This window comes from Castor canadensis, chromosome 14 (genome assembly GCF_047511655.1).
Source record: "Castor canadensis chromosome 14, mCasCan1.hap1v2, whole genome shotgun sequence".
NCBI classification, from domain to species: Eukaryota; Metazoa; Chordata; class Mammalia; order Rodentia; family Castoridae; genus Castor; species Castor canadensis.
Genome location: NC_133399.1, coordinates 28,419,432 through 28,435,755, shown reverse-complemented (window position 1 = coordinate 28,435,755; position 16,324 = coordinate 28,419,432). Strand labels below are relative to the sequence as shown.

General features: G+C 34.3%; 1 protein-coding gene across 1 annotated transcript; it reads right to left on the bottom strand.

Annotated features, from left to right (window-relative positions):
* Positions 1-402: 402 nt before the first annotated feature.
* Positions 403-14,768, bottom strand: LOC141416204 (olfactory receptor 7E178-like). Its single transcript, XM_074053291.1, has 2 exons — positions 14,578-14,768; positions 403-1,342 (listed from the first exon to the last, which is right to left on the bottom strand). The coding sequence occupies exons 1-2, from the start codon at positions 14,766-14,768 to the stop codon at positions 403-405; spliced, it is 1,131 nt and encodes a 376-aa protein (XP_073909392.1).
* Between the last annotated feature and the right edge of the window lie 1,556 nt (positions 14,769-16,324).

Below are 16,324 nucleotides of genomic sequence, written 5' to 3'. Positions count from 1 at the left end.
GTGAGATGATTAATATTAGGAGTTAAAATTGAAAGTTCCTTTGTTATTTTAGTTTCAACAACTTTTAATTTCCACTAATTGTGACAAATTATAAATAGCTACACATGTACCATTTCAAATATTTTAGTTTCACAGTTTTGTGACATTCTTCACATTCACAATTTGGGACAAACATCATTATTGTCAACTGCCAGTAACAAACTTCCTAAACTGAAATTTGTGCTCATTTGTAAAACTCCATATTCTCCACCCATTTGCCCATTAAATCCCCTTAAATGATAAGAAATTAAAGCCAAGAATTTTAAAAGAAATCTGTCCCGAAAAGCAGTAGTAGCAGGTCCACATGTTCAGTTTTTCTAACTTTTACATATTTGTCCAAGATGGATGCCATACAATTAAAGATTACACTGTCATTCTCTGGAGCTTCGTCAGGGTCCTACTAATGTCCCTGTTCCTCAGGCTGCAGATGAAGGGATTCAGCATAGGGGTGACCACTGTGTACATAAATGAGGCCACCACATTGTTTCTGGGAGACTGGGAAACAGCTGAACCAAAGTACTCTCCAAGGGCTGTTCCATAAAATAAACAAACAACTGACAGGTGAGACCCACATGTGGAGAAGGCTTCCTTCCTTCCACTGGAGGTTGAAATATTTGAAATGGAGGAAATAATTTTACTGTATGAGAAAATGATCCCTAAAACAGGGAAAATACCAAGTATGACACCAATAATATAAATAAGTATGGTATGACTAAATTTGTATGCACAGGCAAGGTTAAGGAGTTCAGAAGGATGACAAAAGAAATTAGCAATTTCTAAATCCTTGAAACAAGAAATCTGTAATGCAATCAAATTGTGGATCTGGGATTCAAATACACTGAGTGTAAATGACACCAAAACTAAGAGACAGAGGTGATGGTGCATAATTACTGTATAATGCAGAGGGTGACAGATGGCCACAAACCTGTCACAGGCCATCACAGTCAGAAGCATATTATCCATACATACAAAAATGATAAAAAGAGACATCTGTGTCAGGCACCCCACATACGAGATAGTTCTGCTGTGAGTCTTTATATTCATAATCATCTTTGGGACTGTGGTGGAGATGAAACAGATGTCAGCCAAGGATAGGTTATAGAGGAAGAAGTACATGGGGGTGTGGAGGTGGGGGTCAGAGCTGATGGTTAGTATGATGAGCAGATTCCCAACCACTGAGACCAGATACATGGACAGGAACAGTCCAAAGAGGACAGGCTGTAGGCCAGGGTCTCCTGAGAAGCCCATGAGTTGGAATTCTGAGACACGGGTTAAATTCATTGCTTCTATATTGCTCAGATCCCTTTTGGAAAAGAAATGTTATTGAAAAAATTTGGTAAAACAAAATACATCCAGGACATTATATATTTTGAATATAGGTACTGACAAGTAAAAATGTCACTTTTCAGTTTCATATACTTGTTGCATTTCTCATTTGGGACAAACCAAATCTTCTTAGCACTCTTATGCTAATAGTTTATATATCATTTACCTTGTTCTTAGTTCTTAAACACCTAATGTAGTGGCACTCAAGTAAACCATGTTAGAACACCCAGAACATTAGTATTACCAAGTCCATGGTGACAATAAAATATATCCCACTCATTTACAAAAAAATGTAAAATAAATATTCTCACACACATTTAAGAAAAATATTCTGATTGAAGGAAATTAGAAGTGCACATTTATGCCTTATTCCATCCTAAGACACTGACATAATTTCCCCAGGCATAAAATGTTGATTGACCCTCTGTAAAAGCAAGGATTGCCTCATGTAAACACCAAACTAATGTTGGTATAGTTTCTAATCAGGACACATCATTATGTGCCTGCACACACTTGTGCAGGTAAATGTGGATAATATTTGCCTACCTTAAGAACGTACCTTATATTTTTAATTAGCTACCCAGCAGTTTTCACCTTATCTATAAACATTTTTATAAATGAACTTGTGGGCATTTTTAAAAATACAAATAGCCTGACTTCATATCAAAACCTGTATCATGAAAATAACAGCATTTGAAGTTATTTGTTACTTCCTTAACCAGAGAAGTGGCCACTGTCTTTGAATTTTTCTTTACATATAGAAAATGCTCCACTATTATTATTACTATTATTATAATTGTCACATATTCCCATATTAGCATATGAACATTTGCTAATATTTGTTTCAGAAGTAATATTTCATACATTTCTAAAATTTTACATATGGACTTAGAGCTCTTGGAAACTGCATGATTTTTTTCTTGCACACCTGTCCAGGAAAGGTACTATTTTCATGAATTTGGTGGGTATATTTTCCTGTCACTATGTCTATGTCAGTATTTGTTTATGTATCTATAGAAAATTTTCATCAAATAATCTACATAAAAAGTGCCTCAAGCCCATTCATATAGTAGAAAGCACAACACCTATTACCTTACAATATAATACTTTATAGTTTACATCATCCAGTGTCAGAGAGACATCATTTAACTTGTAAGTTCATAGTTATGACAGTTGTTTCACTATCTGTGTTTGTCACTTAATGTAGCAAAAGTGAGAATTTGAAAAAAGTTTTTGAATGAGATGGTGCTCTGATTTATAATCCTCAATGCATGTTCAGTTTGACTCTTAGTCAGTTGCATTTGTTTTACCTTTAAAAATTAGTCATTATCATCTACATCCTCTTATTATGATTGCTATGAATTTTAACCCTAAAGTCATTCCTGCAATTATCCTATTTTTGACAATACGCCATGAAATTTCAACATGTAACATTTCCAAGCGGCTCCAGAGAAGGAGATATTACTAGGATCAGGAGTCAAAAATGAATATCTTTGTGCCAGGTCATTGATTTATCTAAATATGCAGAATATTTGTCAATCCGTCTGTGTTCATATTACATAATGGAAATAGAGAGAGAGAGAGAGAGAGAGAGAGAGAGAGAGAGAGAGAGAGAGAGAGAGAGAGACTGCACATACACAACATGTGTGGCCCCCAGGAGACGTATGACAAAAAGTGCTGGCTGTGATAGATATAAAGGAAAAGGAACTCCATCATGATGGAGTAGCAAGCTCACTGACAAAGTTTTCAAATGGCATTGTAGACTCCATTGTGTGTATCTTTATAATGTATCTCAGCTTCAGGCATAATTTTTACTACCACCTTTAATTGGTCCTTTTTATCTAGGAAAATTTCTGTTATGATTTTGAGTAATTAATGAAGATGTGATTAAGTAGTTATAGTGGTCATGGTTCCATGACATTCCTGCAAACAATAGATATTTTATCTTGTTCTAATTTGAAGGAACACTCCTGCAAAGGATGATTTGGCAGATAGCACCAAACGTGTTGAAGCCTCACTGCTTATAGCCAATATTTAAAAACCAATGAAGAATTCACTTAACATTTAATGGAGATTTTTTTGTTTCTGTTTTGTTTTAATATTTTTATTGCTATACTGGGTGGCAGTACGTTGTGACATTTACAAAATTTCTTACAATGTATCAAATATATCCACCATTCTGCTTTATTACTTCCCAACCACCATTGCTAGAATAGTTTTAGAAGGTATCATTTTTCCATTTAAATACATGGGTACACAGTATTTGCACTATATTCATCCTTTCACACCCATTCCCCACCTGCTCCCTCCCACTGGTAACAGCTACACTCCCAGACACAACATGTTCTGTCCTCATGTTCTCTGATTTTGTAAAAGAAAAAAATGACAGTTTTGTTTGTTTAAGGTAGCTACATAGGGAGTTTCCTTGTGAGATTTCCAAGTATATATGTATTATAACCTGAATTGATTCATCTACTCTATTTTACTTCCTTCTACATTACTCCCCTTCTTATGGTGCTTTCAACAGGTTTAACAACATGTATTCATTCTTGTATAGAGAGTTCATCTGTATTTTTGCTAGTTAATATATAGGTAGTATCAAAAATAGCTATAGGTATTGATGGAAATAAAAGACAGTATTTCATGTCTTTCTAAATATATGCTTGTAATAATAAAAAGAACAAAATAAAATTTCCTGCTATAGAAATAAGAAAACAATAAAATCACATCACAAGATATTTAACTTTAATGGTAGGACTGGATGGTATGGAAATCAACCTTGCTATTATTAATAATATCTGAATTTTATTTTGGTCAGTTTTAGATACACATCACACATTATACCCATAAGCAGCACTCATTTTCTTTTAACACTGTACTGAGTGTAGTCCTCTCAACTAGATATTGACTTAAATGATCAAAAATGACTCTCAAAGATGCTAACAAATTACCATAAATGAAATAAGTGAGGCCAACATGATTAAAAACTAAATTTCAAGATCCTGGTGTGGTAGACAATGCCTGTGATTTCAGTACTTGGGAAGCTGAGGGAGGAAGATTCTGAATTGAGGGCATCTGGGCTACTTAGAGAAAATAAATTATATTATCAGACTCTGCATCTAGTGCACTAATTTTTGTTGTTCAAAATCCATATAAATAAGCAGAGATCTTAACTACAGGTACTTCAAATGCAGATTTTCCAGCTTTGTCGTTTCCTAAGTAGGATTGAAGACATTATGCCTTCTTTGATGATTTTGGACTAATACAAGCATAGAGAGGGATGTGGGAAAGCAATACATTAAATACATGGAAATTTCATAAAGAAAATCCCTATATAACTATCTTAAACAAACAAAAATGTCTTTTTTCAAAAATGAAGGACAGGATGGTAAAACAGTTCCTTTCTGGGGTTGGTATCAGTGGGAGGGAGGAGAATATAAGCAAAGGTTGAAGAAGGGTGAATTTCATGGAAATATTGTATTTTCATGTATGAAAATGGAAAAATGAGACTTTTTGAAACTATTCTGGGGAAAATGAATGGGGCAGAATAATGGAGAAATTTTATTTAGCCAAGATATATTGTCAGCACATTTGGAAATGTCACAATGTACCTCCAGTATAACAATATAATGATAATAGAATGAGAATATCCTGGAGTAGCTATAAGAGAGACATCTGTTCTGAACTATGATATGCATACTCTGCTATCTTTGCCTGTGATATTTGAATACCCTCCCTCTAGAGAATAGATAATGGCACATAATATTTTGCCTTGAGGTATACAATGAATGCCAAAAGGAAGATTACAGTAATTAAGTATCTTTTCCTTTGGTCAGAATAACATAGAATTTCTGGGTGTTTTGTGAGGGGAACCTGCCACTATTCCTGTGATATTGAGCCCTATGTCTATAGTCAGTCTAATGCTTTCATGGTTTCCCTCATTTGTACTCATAAACCTAGTACTGGTTACATAGGAGCAATGTACTCACTCACTTTCCATAAGAAAATAATATGGGCACATTTAACTAGAAGATGAAATATCTGAAATAAGACAAAATACAGAAAAGACATTGCTAAGCCACTGGAAATGGGAAAGATTTGTAAAACAATTGAAAGTCATATTATTACTGTCCTCCTCTCTTCTTCATCATTTTTTGATAAGGAAAGAATTTTAGACAAACATTACCTACTGCTATGAGTGAGATATCTACAATTTAGAAACAATGATAGTGGAAAGGAAATTCTGAATAAGATTTCTAGTTACCAACACCACAGTCAAGAATATATACTTCACAGTTTTCATAAGTGAACTTATTAATATTTGTATCCTCCCACCTGATTACCTGTATTACCAGGTTTGCTCTCTGGATGAGGGAAAAGTCTTCCAATATTCCTTCCCACATCAACCATCTCTCATCACTTACTGAGTGAATCTGCTTCTCTGCTGAGTGAAGACCAAGGAGTGTGGATCAGATAACTCTCCCATTATTAGTGCATGAGGAAGGCTAAGCCTCATGTTTCCTGGATGGAAAGGAATAATGTCATTTAGAAGATTCTGGATGCAGGCAACTGTGGAAAGAAACAAATACATAGTCTAAGTGATCTGGTACCATCCAAATGAAGGGCCAGAGGGATAGGCTAATTATGGATCATTGCATCAACTTGGAGTTTCAATGTGCAGAACTCCTAATTAATCAAATTTGTCCAAGCTGTTTCATCCTCTAAGGATTTATTAGTATTAACATAGGAATAAGAAGAAAAGAAAATGAACGTCCACAATAGATTCTGCAATCCTCATCTTCCAGGAAGATCTCTTGTTTTCTAATCCTTTCCTTCACTTCTATGTATTTTTAGTAAAATATGAAATATTTCCATATATTTTCAAAGGTTCATTTGCTTTTTATTTTAATTTTCAAAAAGTTTGGAAATTTCTTACATATATTAATATCAAATGTCTAGCACCATCATTCCACTCTGAAAAATCACAACAAATTAAAGTCATGAACTAACCAAAATAATATTCACAGTGAGGCATCTTTCACAAGTAGAGATGCAAAGTTTTATTGCTTTTTTCTGCTGTGGATTATTCTCAGTTCACTTTTTAATGCCATGCACCTCAGGAGTAAAATGAAAGGATTCAGATGGGGTGGGATCATAGAAGCCACCACAAAATTTAGGAGAATATGATACAGGCAATTCAAGATTCACGTCAATGCTTGTCTGATATGTTAAGCAAAAACACGACAGGTGAACCCCCAGGCATAAAAGGATTCATATACTTCATACTATGATTGGGTTCTCAGAATGAACAAACCTTTTTTGGAATATGAAAAGGTTAGTGCATGGGAAAAAACATATTTGGCAATAAGAAAATGTTAGAATATTCCTGGTGAAAGAATCAGAAAAATCAAAATATGGATTTGAGCACATTCATTGGAAAAATTAGAAATTTACATTTAAGTCAATCAGTTGTGCAGCCTTGAATCCAAAAGGTGAAACCAAATGGACACCAAAGCTATAAAGACACAGACTTGAGGATCACAGCAACTGTGTAATACAGGGGAATTACCACAAATTACTCATAGAGCATCACAGTTACAAGTATGACATCCACAAATTCAAAAATTATAAGACACATCAGGTTTTCAAAGCCAACATAACACATATCTGTTCTTGAAATTGGATGCCACTCCACAGTTATCTTTGGGATAAGAGTGGAGATAAAACAGATGTCATCCAACTATTGGTTGGCAGGAAGGACATGGATGTGTGGATGTGGGGGTCAGAGCTTATGGCCAAGAGGATAAGCAGATTCCCAAGAACTGTGTTCACATACTGGACAGGGACAGTCCAAAGAGTGTGTACTGAAATCAGATTAACCATCTTTATTATACTCTCATATATTTTCTCTCCTACCCCTAGTATTCAACAGCTTGCATTGTGTTTTATTATGCCATCTTCCTACACAGATACAAAGTATTTTGATACTATTCATTCTGTATCATTCTCTTTTTCTCTCCCTACATCCAGTACTCCTATCAAACAGCCCCACTATTGCAAACATGTTCTATTTATTTATATCATATATATATATATATATATATATATGATGACATTATTTGCACATATGTTTATCATTTAGATTACCTTCCACATTTGGGAGAAAACATGTGACCTATATCTTTCTAAACATGGCTTACTTTGCTTAACCTGATGAACTCCAGTTCCATTCATTTACCACCAAAAGGTCTCTCCATCACTTTATTGCCTTCTTCTTCCCCTTTGTAATTTCAAGACATCATTTTCTATTTTCCATGAAAGGAGCATATACTTCAATTTTCATATTTCCTGAGGCAAAATATTCATCACAAAACTTACCATTTTAACAATATTATGTACAAAGTTGAATAATATATATATTATCTTCACATCCTTGTGAAGTGAATGACAAAATGCATCTCAAGAAAACTTAGTATCTTCAAACCCAAAAGTCTTCACTCATCCTTTAAATTCCCTATTCTTCTCACATGTCAATGCTGGTACCCACAATTTCACTGTCATAAATCATAAGAAAACCATAAAGTTACAAAAATGGTATCACCAAAAATCAGTATTAATTAACTCTAGATATTAAATTTCATCAATTTTTCCAAACTATACTCCCAATGGAAGTCACAGGGCCTGATATTAGATGGTTCTTCTGTGGAGTCCCTTCATAGCACTTTTTATATCTCTGTGCTTCAGTCTGCATATAAAAAGATTTAGAATGGAGGTACACAATGTTGATCATTGATGTCAGTGCAGTTTCTGGGAGAATGTGGCACAGCTAATCCAATGTACACTGCAAGCCCTGTCCTATACAAAATGAGAGTCTGGCATCAGGGGCAAGAGACTTTATACTTCCCACGTGCTTATAAAACACTCACAATGTAAGAAACAATTTTATAGTAAGATAAAAAAGTATCTCAGAGTTGGTGAAAAAAGTAAATACATTACCAAGAATGAACATCATTCTATGGAGTTGTCATAACAGATAAGTTTAAGGAAATAGGCATATCACAGAAGATATATTTCTGTATCCTTGAAGTAGGTAAAATATAAGGAAATAAAATTGTGCAACTGGGGATCTACAAGGCAAAACAAAAACAAAGCAAATAATTCACAATTTCCAGTTTCCATGAAAACTGAGTACTGCAAGGGGTGACATATATCTACAACTAAGCATAAGCCATCACAGTCAGGACCATGCATATGTATCCATATGTACATCCATACATCAAAATGAAATAAAAAGATATCCATGTCATGAAGAGCACATAGGAGATGACTCTGTTATTAGTTTGGATGTACACAGACTTCATTGAGACTATGGTGGAGATGAACAGCTGTCATCCAACGGTAGAGTTTTGAGGAAGAAGTACATGGGGGTGTGAAGGTGGGAGTCAGAGGGGGTAGCCAGGATGACAATCAGGTTTCCAAAATTGTTACCAGGTATGTAGATCGGAAGAGGCAGCTTTATTTTGATCCTTTGAGAGCACTATGAGATGAAATTTTGAAACAAATGTTACTTTTTGGTCTATTTGTTCTTCTCTTTTTGAAAACAGAAAGAGGATGGGAGAAAGGAAATAGACAGACACCAGCCCTCTGTATATATTTTGACTCCAACTATTTACAATCAAACTATTCTTTCTTGAGGTCCATACATGTTTTCAGCCACATTTCTCAGCAATGACAATCCCAATTTTGATAAAAATCTTACACTATAACTTTCTGAGTTATTCATCCTTTCTCCAAACACTTCCTTAATACACACAAGTGAAAAATGTTAGAAGGCCAAGAACATCAAATATGATAAAACTCATGATCAACCTATCATTGTTTGTGTAGCTGAGATAAAACATTCTTTTACGATGAAAATGAGAATAAAAATGTCATTTCTATTTTTAAGATGAAAACATTTATCACTTAAGAACATTAAGAAGCAGTGATTGGGCTGAATGCTTAGTTTAAATAGTACATATTCTGCCTTGCAAGCATGAGGCCCTGAGTTCAAACACCAGTACTTGAAAAAGAGTACACACACACACACACATATTACATTATACACACATTATGCATTTACATTCTATGAAATATATATGAATTCCCTTGACTTAGGATGTTTGTGATCACATAGTAAGTGCTAGTACCTTAATTATAAGCTTCACAATTCATGATCAGAAAATAATTTGATGTGCTAAATACCTCCCAGGAGTTTTTAATCAATTTTGAGATTTCTGCTGTCTCTCTTTATGAATATTAGTGCTCACCCAAATATCCATGCAGTTTTAAAAATTAATTATGAAATTCCTCTCCATCAATTTTTGTTGTCATTAAATGACATCATTGGCCACAAATGTAGCATTAGTGTACATAAATCAATGATTAAATATGTAATGTCATGAAAGCCACTGTGATTTGCCAATAAAGCATGTAATAAAAATGATGAAATGTAAAGACATATTGTTTTTATTAATTTATGCAATTGCATATGTATACTATATATACATATCTGTGTGTGTCATATATATATATAATATATATATATATACCAAACACACATCCTTTGAGGAAAACAAAGAACAATATTTATCCCCAAATTGGACAAGGACCAATCCAAAAAGGAGAACTACAGGCCAGTCTCCTTAGTGAACACTGATGCAAAAATCCATGAATAAGTTGACTTCATTGCAGGGATGCAGGGATGATTCAAAATACACAAACCATTAAATGTAATACAGAATATTAACAGAAGAAGAGACAAAAACCACTTGATCAATTCAATAGATACAGAAAAAGCCTTCAATAATATTCAGCCATTATATTCAAATATTTTACCATTTCATGATAAAAAGCTCTGATGAAACTAGGAATAGAAGGAAGGTAACTCAACATTATTAATGCTATATATGAAAAACTTATAAGCAACATCATTTCTCCTAAACTTGGGAATGAGACAAGGGTGCAAACTATCCCCATCCTTTACAACATACACTAGGAAATCCTATCCAGAGAAACAATGCAAGAAGATATAAAAATAATACTAATAGGCAAAAATAGTCAAACTATCCCTATTTGCAGATGATATGATCTTATACCATAAAAACCCAAAAATTCATAGACAACATAAACAGCTTCAGCAAAATAGTAAGATACAGAATCAAGTTACAGAAATCAGTAGACTCTCAAGATACCAAGAATAAGCAGATTGAGAAAAAATATAGGAAAACGATCCATTTTTACAATAGCCTCAAAAAATCAAATACCTAAGAATAAACTTAACAAAGGATGTAAATGACCTCTACAAGACACAAACCATCTAAGAAAGAAATTGAAGAAGACTACAGAAAGTAGTAGATTGTCAGAATCAACATAGTAAAAAATGGCTATACTACCAAAAGCAATCAACAAGTTCAACCCATTTCCCATCTAAATTTCAATGACATTCAAAACAGAGATTGAAAAATCTACCCTAAATTTTATTTGGAAACACAAAAGACAGTAAATACCAAGGCAATACTGAGCAAAAAGAGCAATCAATGCTGGAGGTGTCACAATACAGAGTTCAGACTATTCTACAGAGACTTAGCAATAAAAACAGCATGGTGCTGACACAAAAACAGATATGAAGACCAGTGGAATAGAAATAGGACCCAAATATGAATCCACACAGCAATGTTCACCTAATTTTTGACAAAGCCACCAAAATGTACAGTAGAGAAAAGACAGCTTCTTCAACAAATTTTGCTGGGAAAAATGGTTATCTGCCTGCAGAAAACTGAAAATAGATCCATGCCTGTCAACCTGTACTAATATCTACTCAAAGTGGATTAAGGACGTTAATATCAGACCTGACTCCTTGAAGCTAGTACGGGAAAGAGCAGGGAATACACTAGAAGCAACAGGTATAGGCAAAGACTTCCTTAGTAGAACTCAAAAAAAAAACAGCAACTAAGAGAAAAGATTGGCAAATGGGACTATGCGAAATTAAAAAAGCTTCTTCACAACAAAAGAAATGGTCTCTAAATTGAACAAGCTGCTCACAAATTTGAAGAAAATATTTGTTGGCTATACATCAGACAAGGGACATAACCAGAACAAACAGGGAGCTCAAAAACTAATTTTAGCCCAAATTAATTACCCAATAAAGGAATGGGCAACCCAACTAAACAGAATGTTTTAAAAGGAAGAAATCCTTTTAAAAATGAGAAAATACTCACAATTCCTGGCCGTAAAGGAAATACAAATCAAAACCAAACTAGGATCCCACCTCACTGCTGGGGATATGAGCGAAGAAATGAGAATCAGTTTACTATAATGGTGCCTGCACACCCATGTTTATTGTAACATTAACAATAGCTAAGCCTGTGGAAACAGCTGATATGCCCCTCTACTGATGAACGGATTAAGAAAATGTGGAATTTATACACAATTAAATTTTACTCAGCCACAGTGATGAAGGAAATTTTGTCATTCACAGGTAAATGGATGGAACTAAAGAACATCATTTTACGTGAAGTTAGTCAGGCTCAGATGACCAGAAAATCATATGCTCTTCCTCATTTGCAGATTATAGACCTACATGAAAAAATATTATTGGACATGAGTCACACTAAGAGGAGACCATGCACAGGAGGTTATGGCAAAGGAAGGAAACAAAAACCTTGAATGTGGCTGATTTGCCCACTGTATAGGAAATAATATAGTAATCTTAAACTGCCAGAGGTTATTATGGGAAGGAGACTAGGGAGTAGTGAAGAGGACTGGTAGAGATAAAAGAATTTGGGTTGTAATACATATATGCATGTAAGCAACACAAGAATTGTAAATGCCGTGTTACTCTTAAATCTTCTATGTTTTTTCTTTTACAAAATCAGAGAACAGGAGAGCAGGCCAGGTTCTGCCTGGAGGTGGAAAGTTGGCACCAGGGCAAGGGGGAAGGTGTTGCAAATAATGTATACACAGGTAAGTAAATGCAAAAATGATAACAGTAGAAACTATTCCAAGAATCAGGGGAGGGCGGATGAAAGAGAATAGCAGAGGAGGTGAATTCAAGTATGATATATTTGCTACATTATAAGAATAATTGTATATACTACAGTGTAACCCCACCCAGCATAACAATAACAAAAAATGAAAGCAGAACAGAAACTATTGTAAGGAGGAGCAACCAATTGCTGAGGAAAGGAAACAACAGAAGGAGAAAAAAAGGCATAAATAAGAGAAAAGAAAAATATTAAATCTCCTAGCCAGACACTGATCTTTTCAACTGTTTCCCAAGCAGGAGAAAGTATCACAAAATGGGTAGTGGGATTTACTTCAGGTACCTCTCAGGTATGTTTCCTTTTTATATGCTTTGCAGTTTCTCAAATAGGAACTAAATCAAAGCCTGGCTTTAACTCTGCTTTTGAGAATGAGTGAAATAGATATGATATTTCAGTAGTATTTATGAAACTGGTAGAATATCATGAAGAGGAGGAATACACAGGTTTGTGTTCCATAATTGTGGAAAGAGAAAATAAATGAAGATTCAGACAAGATTTTGGAGTCCTCTACTCAGGAAGCAGCTCAGTAATATTATTAACATTGTCAATTTTTTCCATTTTTAAAAATTCCATCAGTTTTTTTATTACCATTATTCAATATGACAAGATATGCATAGTAAAAACTGAACCTTATGACCATGTAGCTTCATAGCCAATAATGCCACCATTTGGAGACAAATATCATTATTATCCACCTCTGAAATTGTTCATCTTCCCAGACTAAACCTTTATATACATTTAGAGAAACTCCAATTTAACAACCATGTTAACAACCATTCTTTAAAAAACAACTGATAATGAATTAAAACTATAAATGCCAGAAGTACTGCGGCAGAAAAAAAACAATAAATTTAAGTCTAGTTTTCTGCTTTTTCTCTTCTCTGACCTATATTCTAAATGGATGCCAAAGGACCTGACACTACACTATCCTATTCTGGAGCTTATTCAATGCACTGCAAATGTCTCTGTTCCTCAGCCTGTAGATGAAGGGATTCAGCATAGGGGTGACCATGGTGTACATCAGTGAAGCCACTGAATAATTTCAAGGTGAATGAGAAACAGCAGATCCAAAATATTATTCAAGACACATCCCATAAAACAAAAAAAAAATAACTATCTGTGATTTCCCCAGGTGGCGAAGTCTTTATACCTCACACCTGATTATGCAGACTTCAGAATTGAAGAAATAATTCTGTACTATGAGAGAAGGATCCTGTATTTGGGAGAAAACACCAAATATGAGACCTATAACATACATGATTATTCTATGGCTAGAGATAGCCATACAAGCAAGGTTTAAGAGCTGAAAAGGATGACAGAAGAAAATAGCAATCTCTACAACCTTAAAGAATGCAAGTTATAAGAAAATAAAATTGTGCAACTGGGATTCAAAAAGGCTATGCCAAGATGCCCCACTGCTGACAAATGGTTTCAGAAAATGTGGTATTTATACACAATGGAATTTTATTCAGCCACAAAAAACAAATGAAACTTTGTCATTCTCAATAAATGGATGTAACTAGAGAACATCATTTTAATCGAAGTTAGCCAGGCTCTGAAGGTCAAAATTCTCATGATCTCAAGATCTCCCTCATTTAGTGGATTATAGAACAAAACAAATGCAGTAAATATTAATGGATATGGGTCACATACTAAGGGGAGAACACTCATAGGAGGAGTAGGAAAAGGGAAGGAAACCTAAAACTTGAATGTGGTTGATGTGCTCACTGTAGAGGAGTAAATATAGCAATCTTAAACTGTCAGAGGCCACTATGGGAAGAGAACTAGGAAGTAGTGAAGAGATCAGGTAGAGATGAACCAGTGGGGGTTGCAATACACATGTACATGGAAGCAATGCTAGGAATCTCTGTAAATATCTTTACCTCAAACTATAAAAAACACTATGTATTTGTTATTATCTCTTATGTTTCCTTTGCAATAAAATCAGAGAAAAACAGGATGGAACAGGTTCTGCCCAGAAGCGGGGAAAGGGGGAGAAGTTGCTAAAACAATGTGTACACATGTGAGAATAAAAATTGTAATATAAAAAAAAACTAAACCTAAGAAGACACAGAATCTAGGATTCATAATCCCTGGATAATGCAGAGGATGACAGATGGCTATAAACCTGTCATAGGCCATCACAGTCAGAATCTTACTATCCATACATGCAAAAATTATAAACAGAGACATCTGCAACAGGCAGCCCACATAGGAGGTAGCTCTGCTATGAGTTTTTAGATCCACAATCGTTTTGGGGATCGTGGTGGAGATGAAACAGATGTCAGCCAAGGGCAGATTGGAGAAGAAGAAGTACATGGTAGTGTGGAGGTGGGAGTCAGAACTAACAGGCAGGATGATCAGCACATTCCCAAGAACTATAACCAGGTACATAGACCAAAACAGTCCAAAGAGGATGAGCTGCAGTCATGGATCTTCTGAGAGCTCTTTTAGATGGAATTCTGAGATACATGTTATACTTTTTCTTTCTGTATTCTCAGTACCCTTTTGACAAAAGAAAATTTGTTGGAATGTGAAACAAATAAAATGCCCCAAACACTCTACATATTTTCAATGCAAGTATTCACAAGAAATCATACTTGAATTTCATATATCTTCCTCCATTATTTCCCAATTGTGCCAAACCCATTATTAGCACCCTTTCATTGTAGGTTTCTAAGATAATTGCCTCCTTCTGCCCACACCTCCTTTATTGACATCTTCTGAGCCATATTAAAAGAGCAAGAATATTGGTTGGAACAATCATAGAATCATTGTAAAATATAATCTACTGTTTCCAAAAAATAAATTAGTAATGCCATCCTTTTTTAAGCAAAACATCACATTGAAGGAAATTAAGAAATATATAAATTGACAATATTTTTCTATGAAAATGAAAGAATTACCATTGGTTTAGAGTATTTGTGAACACTTTATAGGAGCTAGGAAATTGGCTGTTCATAATACCAAAGACAATTTTGTGTGCCTGTCATATTCCAGGAATTTTTCAGCATTCTTCGGTTTTCTGATTTCCCTCATTTGTGAATGTCATTGCTCACCAAGTACTGTTTATATTTTAAAACTTTTTTGGCATGTAACAAATATCCTTGACTTTGGTGAATTTCAGATTTTCATAAAAGTGGTTTTGGAACAAGAAATTATCATATGGTATCTCTGGCCCCACATTTGGCACTTCTGTTCACTATATCTGTCAATGATTGAAAAAAAAATGAATACAATGAACATTTGAAATTTTAAAGTATTATACAGGTTTGTCTTAATCATACCAATTAGATATCTGGAAACCATCTGTATGCAAGACAGCGCTTCATTTTTTCTTTGTCTTGATTCTGCATTCTATGCTAGCATAGTCACATTGATTTCCTGGTAATAAACGATTATTTGCACTTATGAACTTTTGTGCCCAAGAGATTTCTTAAAGACCAGATCTGATCCCAAACTTTTTTATTTCTAATTAATATATTTCTTTATATAACTCTTTCCTGATATGTGGATTTCAATTTTCTTACTTCCAGTACATGAAGGAAAATTGGACTTTTTTTTCCTCTGGCCACAGTATGATTTAATTAGGAATAAACAACAAAAATCAGAAAAGAGTATGATATAACTTAAACACATCTCACAGCACACCTCCAAAAGAAAAGAATATAGGAAATAATGTAAACACACCAAGGAATAATGTCATTTCTATCAAGTATAAAATGGGTGTAATAAATATTTAATTCATACAATTATTGGAAGGAAGTGTTTAACATGCTATATGTAACAGGTCACCCTCATGAATATTTTATTAAATATTCCTATGAATATTTCCATTTCATTATTGATTTGTGTTTCAAAAAATAGATTTCCTA